Raw genomic sequence first — 7,647 nt, 5'->3', positions numbered from 1 at the left:
AAAGCGGTAATGAATCTGCACGTTAAGATTCACTGTGACAGATTCATAAAATGTGACAGCAAGCAAGGACAAAGCAGAGTGTAATCAGTGTTTGGAGCTAACAAGACAAACTATCATCACAAGATTTGAATGAACAGTAGAGCTTATTTTGGTCCCATACAGTATTTAATGTTGCATGTTCTTAGTTTTGGTACTGTTTTTCAGTCAAACTCCAGAGCAAAGTAGTGCAGAATTCTTTCAATCTGTCATTCTATTTTAATTTTATTCCCAGTGTGGTTCATTAGTATTTCCATCTGCAGTATAACCCTGACTGTAGTCCATATCAATGACAATTCATTGCTCTGGTGCTGCCGGAAGATCCATTGGATGTCCCTCATTTTTGCCGGATGTCTCTCACCTTCCGCTTTATTTTTGTTGACGTTCTAATCTCCAGTGGATAACAAGGACTATGGTTACTGCTCCTCAGATCTCCACAGGGTAAATCTAGACAGTGAGCTAATCTTTTGAACGAGCATATGTTCAACCAAAACAAGTTCCTTACTGATGCTATTTTGCAGAAGCACCTTTCTAAATAAACCAGAGCACGTTTTTCTCCTATCTCAGAGTGCTGTGTGGACTAGCCAGACTTCCCTGACAGGAAGACATGTTCTGCTGAGGCATTTTAGCCAGAAATTACATTTTGAAACTCTCAAGCACAGAGTCTACTAAAACAGATGAAGAAACATGTCAGACCTTGAAGGATGATCCTGATGTTAATAACAAATCCCATGAAAAGACCAAAACCAATACCAATAATTTATCCAACAATTATTCCTCTGAGACATGAACCTCCATTATTGTTTAAAAACTATTAAATACACATCAATTGCTAGTTTTTGATTTTCATTGCACATTCTTTGTCCTGCAGATGTAAACACTGAGCAGCACAACAAACATGTACTAATCCACAGCTGAAAATAGTCTCTGGTTAACATTTGCTCAGAACTACAGTACCTAGCTGGCTTAGTAAATTTCTTTTGAAACTTTTTGTGTTCAATAGCAACTAATGAAGCTCAGCGTAAGTTAATTCCGAAAGGCTTCACATTTCAACCATCTTCCACCCCATTCACCTCCAGTTCTCATCATTCCCAGCACCTAGGGTTTCTCCATCAGAAGCCTTGCCTTACATTTATCCAGCTCTTCAGGGTTCCTTTATCCCTTCATCACCTCCACTAGTGTCTACACTCCATCGGAGGGATATTCCTATATATCCACGGCCTCTCTACCCCTTATAATTTTATGTTGCAATGGAGTCTAATCGCCCAATGCTCTAACATATCAACACATTATGCACCATGTTCAGTAAACTTATTTCACTCTTAAATTAAGTCTCTTCTGATTGAAATGGAATTGGGGCTGAGTGCAGCAGACAGGAAAGAGAAGTCAGAACGTTTTGAAAGAAGGACACTTGGGTTGGTCTTTTTTTAATGGGATTTGTTGAGATAAAGAAAAATATAGAATTCAGGTTTTTTGGCTTAAAAATATTAATGTGCTGGATCTGTTTGAATCTATGTTCTGATAATAACTCATGGCATTAATACATTTCAATTGAGTGTTATACTACAGAGACAACATTCAAGGTAGGACAATGTGGACATATTGGTGAGTTGTGGTTTGTGCAGCAGTCTGAAAAAACTGAGCCCTCAGTTTAAGCATACAGATGTGTCAAAGTCTAAAAATAGTTTCCAATTTGCATGACCTCCTTCCCTGCATGGTTTAAGTAAGACTACAAATGTTCAGAATGGATCACATCTAATTGGTGTTGCCTGTGGTAAGATTATGGTGTAAGGACGAGAAGACAACTTTGTGCCATCATTTAATGATGTTAAAAAAACAATACAACTTCAATGCAATCTACAGAAAGCTAGACTTGAACCTTCAGGGATGTTTTCTCTGTGCAGGAAGTAACTGTGCTCCACTACAGGACTCTGTATGTCAGATATATATAGACTTATCATTATTATTATCATAAGTAGTAGTAGTAGTAGCAGTAGTAGTGGTAGTATTATGTGATGGCTTCAACCAAAGAAAAAGCAAAAAAAGCATCTGGCTATTTCAAACTATCCCACTTTATGTTTATTGTGTTCATTTATCTTCACTGATATCCATAGGATTAAAAAAATGTACCTTGAAAAAAAAGGATATTCTATATTGACCTCCACTTATTGAATAATATTAGTCATATTCCAAACTCTAAAACTATTTAAAAACCCACAGGGAAATCAAGATCTCCCTTTAAAAATTGATTTGCAGTGATATTTTTCATGTATAAAAATACTGTTCAATACAATCTTGTCTAGTTAATAATTAACTGTGTAGACAGCTGTGTTGCTACAGAGTACACGCTTGCTAACTAATCCCCGACCCAAAAGGTTACGTTATATACATCAAAACTGCTCACAAACAAAACCTTGTCTCCATACATACGTTACTGCGTTCACACATCCAGAAGTGGAAATACTATACAACTGCAACTCAAAAATCAAATGCAATTATTCCAATAAAAGTGAGAAGCTAAGAGAGGCTAAGAAAAGATGCAACAGAAAAAGTGAACCGAATTTACAGAACAGCTGTGAAACTGGGAAATGCAGTGATGGATTTGTTTTGGTCCTTGTACATATTACAGACAAAGTATAAATGTGTCAGAGACATCAGAGGGGCTTTTCCTGCCAGCCCCCGAATGATGCAAAGGTCTTACTGTAAATATGACAGGACTCCACAGATCTCACAGTGATAATTTCACAAGCCTTCCACACTTATCACTTCCTCCCAGTATGCTCTGCATCGTAACATCTATTAAGACAAAAGCAATTGTAGTATCAAGTCCCCAAATTGTGGAATTTAGGTCCGGCATGCTGTGTGGCCACGAGCTCAGTCCTTAGTAACACCTACTTTCCAATTCACCCTCTGAAAACAAGACATACCCGCCCAGAAGTCCTGATTCTGCTCCAGACACCTGCAAGGTAAATGAAAAACAGAATTAATTAATTAATACTGAATATGAATATAATGTCCCTAAACATGTCATTTACATATTCACTCATAAAGTACTTGGTAATAATAAATTACATTTTTAGATGTTTTTTGGCTCTTTACACACCAGAAAACAATATTTGGATGGAAAATATCTATTTATACTAACTATATTTACAAATGTCAGATGGGAACAACTTTAGTGTCAGCTACCCTTTTCAGCCTTTCTACTTTGAGTTGAGTGCTAATGTTATTTTGCTAAAATGCCACAGTTAACATGGTACCAGATGTGAAACATACCGATGTTCTGACGGTTACATTTAGCAATACATTTTCTGCTAGCCCTGTTAGCATTGTGTTAAGCATGTTAGCATTTTCCACACACATGGATACAATTCTGTGTAGTATGAATTTAGTTATAGTTATGAAGCTATTAAACTCTCTGGACCAGACAGGCCGACACATGAGCAAAGTCACAGAAGAGACTTGACTATTGTCTCTGCAGTGATGCAACAATCTGAAAACTGTTGGCTTTGACAACAACACCATGTTGCCACATGTCTGGATCATTCTGCATAATCAGTGGTGCAGGTTAAAGTCATTGTGCTGACCTGCAGGGCCTGAAGCTTTAGTAGAGCCCGATCTCAGTCAGGTTGATCTTGATGATGATGTCAGTGACAGCGTCAAACACAAACTGCACATTCTTTGTGTCCGTGGCACAGGTGAAATGGGTATAGATCTCCTTGGTGTTCTTTCGTTTGTTTAAGTCTTCAAACTGGCACTGGATATAGGCTGCAGTCTCATCGTATGAGTGCCCACCTGCAGTAAAAAAGATGTTTATAAGAAGAAGTTGGTTATAATTTACAAGGAACAATCCTGCATGATTTCTGGTAAATAGTTCATCTTGTTTTTAACAATATGGGTTAAACACACCAAAGCGAAACAAAGATGCCATTAATCTGAGACCAGCTGTGGTTTACTGCCAGTGAGCTGCTTGCTGGTTGTCACCTTTTACAAATATTTGTTATTTTTTGTTGATACAGGTTTTGTTCTTTCTACTGTGGGATACATGTTGATTTGAGCTTGTTTTTTGTTTAAAAGTGGAAAAACCAGCAAAACATTTGAAAAGCAAACAAGGGCACTCATTATTATTCATACAATGTCTTTTGCAAGCGGCTGTTACATTGTATGACTGCTCCGTAAAAAACGCTGAATCAGTATGAGATTCAATGTGCTATATTCTCTTAGTAAGGTAAAATTAATCAGCGCACAATCACGCATTTTCAGATAGTTAATGTTCAGATACATAAAATGGATAAATAAAGATTTCCATTCATCAAAACATTAGACACACACTAGAAACACAAGAGCGATGACACACTGCACCGTATAACAATTCAATAAGTTGCTAATACACAATATTGTCTAACCAGGGTAATCGGGGTAGCAGATAGTGAGCGGACTCCTGTTGATCTTCTCTTCAAACAAGTCCTTCTTGTTGAGGAAGAGGATGATGGAGGTAAGTGTGAACCACTTGTTGTTGCAGATGGAGTCAAAAAGCTTCATGCTCTCATGCATCCGGTTCTGTGGAAAGAGCAGATGTTAACTTACCCACAATAGGCCTTTTTCACGGAATACATTTTAACACAGGTGTGAATAATAAAAATGAATGATGACAATTTTGGTTACAACTGTCACAGTGCCGGTTATGCATAATGACTACTCCGACCTGAACCTAAGGCTATGTGTAATGAAATAGCATGTGTACCAAAAGCATCGTAAAAGATACAGACTAATAAAAACATATTTTACATGCCTTTTAGTGGCTAAATCTAAATGGGAGAAGTACTCTTGTGTCTTTGCCAGCACTTACAAGCTATAAAAGCAGATTTACTGTCACACTGTCATTACTTAATATGACATTTCAATAGAATATCATTTTGCACCCATCACTTACCATCTCCTCATCCTCAGCCAAGACGAGGTCATAGTCACTGAGTGCTACGCAGAAAATGATAGATGTGACTCCCTCAAAGCAATGGATCCACTTCTTCCTCTCTGAGCGCTGACCCCCAACATCAAACATCCTATACACACACACACACACACGCACGCACGCACAGTGAATATGTTGCGTTTTAATTCCAGTGTTTTATGAAGATGAGTGTCCTCTTAAATCCAAGACAAGAACACACACACACACGCACGCTGCCTCTGTGTCCACCTGAGGCCCTCAGAGGCAAACAGAATCTGTACAGAGCTGTTTAACTGACACAGAAACAAAATACCACTGTGTGCTTCAACACCAATTCAGGGATTGCATATTTCCAGATCCTGAGCGTTTTTATGGGGTTACAAAGGCAGGCCAGGGAGGCTATTACATTAAATGTTTCACCAATATGTATAAGTACATAAGCTAGATAATGAAATAATGTAAAAGGACTGAAGAGATGTAATCACATTTACTTCAACGCATTAGGCTGAATGCTAGTCAGCAGCATTTGCTAGTTAAAAAAGAGGCTTGAAAATCGGCACTTCAATATGCAGTTTCTAAAAAAGAAAAAATCATCTGGGACCGGGATTAAAAAAAAACTACAAAATTAATCAACATGATGAGGGCGCATTATGACAACATGATAAACACAGACAGCTAGAGTATAACCAGCATGGATATAGATAGATGAGATAATGCAAAATTTAATGCATGTGAAAAAGTCTTTTTACATTTTTACAAGTGTTTTCATTTTTTGTGACAGCAATGATCATCCACTGTTAGATAATGAAAAACCAACATCACACTCATGAAATAAAATTACTCCCAGCCTGTTTTTCTTGTGACCCATCATCACAATTTTCATATGAAGAGGTAAAACTATCTAGTATTTCAGAGATTATTTCAAAAACTGGAGTCCAAAAAAATAAACATAATTTTGTACAGCAGAATTTTGTTGTTCAATCATTCCTGCCTCGGTAATAATCTCTCTAGGAGGGTCCAGGCCCCCAGGATGGGAATCCTTGTTTTTAGATATAAATGCTGACTGAAACCAGCTCAGGCCCTGCTTGTTAAAATTAATAAGTTATGTTTACGGCACAAGCAGCCCACCCGAGGACAGGGTCCATCATGAGCACATACGTTACAGCAACACTAACTTGAAGTAGAGATCTTTGAAGGTGAAGTGAGTTTCCACGATGCCAGTGGTCTTTACACGTGTACGTAGCACATCCTGCTGAGATGGGATGTAGTCAGGCTGACAGATTCTGTCCAGGTCATTCAGGTAGCTGAGAGACAGAAGACATGGGTAGATGAAGATTATCCCTGAGGCAATACACACATCACAGTACAAATGTACTGTAGAGGTATCTGCAGTAGAGGCAGCTCCCAATATGTGCTTCATAAAAACAGACACCATGTTGAAGGGCTGCGACAAAATGTTTTTTGGACACTTATGTCTGGTGAAGTGGAGGGTTTGCTCTGCAGACAGATGTCTGAGGACTCCATGCTAAATATGGGCTCATATTTTGGTGCTTGATAAACACTGGCTCATTGTGACTTGAGTAAAAACAGACTAACTACCCTGGTTCCTTTAGACTCGCAGTGTGGACAAAGTGCACCATGACAGGCTGTTTTCAAAATACAGAAAGTGTCCCAGATCAACTTTCTTTCAAGGAGAGTGTGATATAAACGCTACAGCAACAGAAAACATTGGCCTTTATCCATGTCAAGGTAATACAAGAATGGTCTATATTTAGCTCATACTGCTTTATTTTCTTCATCAGATAATTGTATCCAGTGGTTGACTATCACTAGAATCTGAAACTATTTTTTCAAGTGAAGTAATATATAACAGCTGCAAGTTGACAGAAACATTTCCCCATCATATTGTCCTTCAAGTTTCTCCTTTTTCAGGAATGCAATCAGCATTCAACAAGCTGACACAGGACCATGGAGAACAAGACACATCTTGCCTTCCTTATTGTTCCAGTAAAAAATGTTATAGACATGAGGAAGGAAAACTATGGAGTCCAACCTCATGAAGAAGGAAACAAGATTACAAGAAATGTATTTGCAAGTTTAAGAGTAACAAGAGGGATGACCCAATTTCTAACTTCCCTACAAATTGTTGAAGCAGTTTCACTTCCATCTGGAATTTTTATAAAGTGTTAATGGGTTCAATAATATAAAAAAAAAATACACTTGATTCATTGGAAATTGATTTGGAATCAGATAAGGCTGCAAATTGAAGAATATTGTTTTTATTTATTATTTTCCTCCACAATTAAATTCAGTGTTTGTTCTATAAAATGTAAGATGATATGAAAAATAATTCTTGTTTTATCCGAAGTCAAAAACCTAAATATATTCAGTTTATTATCACATAAAATAAAGAAAAGAGCCAATCATCCCAACAGAGAAGATTATATTTGATGATTATATTTCTGCTGATTGACTAACTGATTAATCAACTAATCCTTTCTGCTGTAGGATTAAGTAAATGGTTCACCCTTATGTGCTTCAGTAGAACAACCAACATAATAGCCTTGCATTGCCAGACCTTTTACCACAGCGCTGCAGAGGAATGTCGGGTCCCTCCACACAACATTACTGGATTAGAGAAAAACATGCTCTGGTTTATT

At 37.6% G+C, this 7,647-nt stretch overlaps 1 protein-coding gene across 2 annotated transcripts in view; it reads right to left on the bottom strand.

Moving 5' to 3' along the window:
• Positions 1-1,842: 1,842 nt before the first annotated feature.
• gnai3 (guanine nucleotide binding protein (G protein), alpha inhibiting activity polypeptide 3) overlaps positions 1,843-7,647 on the bottom strand; it is a 15,938-nt gene continuing 10,133 nt past the window's right edge. Inside the window, exons 5-9 of one of the 2 annotated variants that reach the window (XM_032521143.1) lie at positions 6,163-6,291; positions 4,970-5,099; positions 4,443-4,596; positions 3,628-3,831; positions 1,843-2,995 (exon numbers count right to left, since the gene is read on the bottom strand). In XM_032521143.1, coding sequence (XP_032377034.1) covers positions 3,641-3,831; positions 4,443-4,596; positions 4,970-5,099; positions 6,163-6,291 — 604 coding nt within the window. In that variant the 3' untranslated portion in view covers positions 1,843-2,995; positions 3,628-3,640. Of the gene's footprint in view, positions 2,996-3,623; positions 3,832-4,442; positions 4,597-4,969; positions 5,100-6,162; positions 6,292-7,647 lie in introns of both variants that reach the window. The other variant, XM_032521142.1, reaches the window with a different exon arrangement.

Source organism: Etheostoma spectabile, chromosome 7 (genome assembly GCF_008692095.1).
Source record: "Etheostoma spectabile isolate EspeVRDwgs_2016 chromosome 7, UIUC_Espe_1.0, whole genome shotgun sequence".
NCBI classification, from domain to species: Eukaryota; Metazoa; Chordata; class Actinopteri; order Perciformes; family Percidae; genus Etheostoma; species Etheostoma spectabile.
Note: the sequence above shows the minus strand (reverse complement) of the source record. Positions and strands in the feature narration are given on the sequence as shown.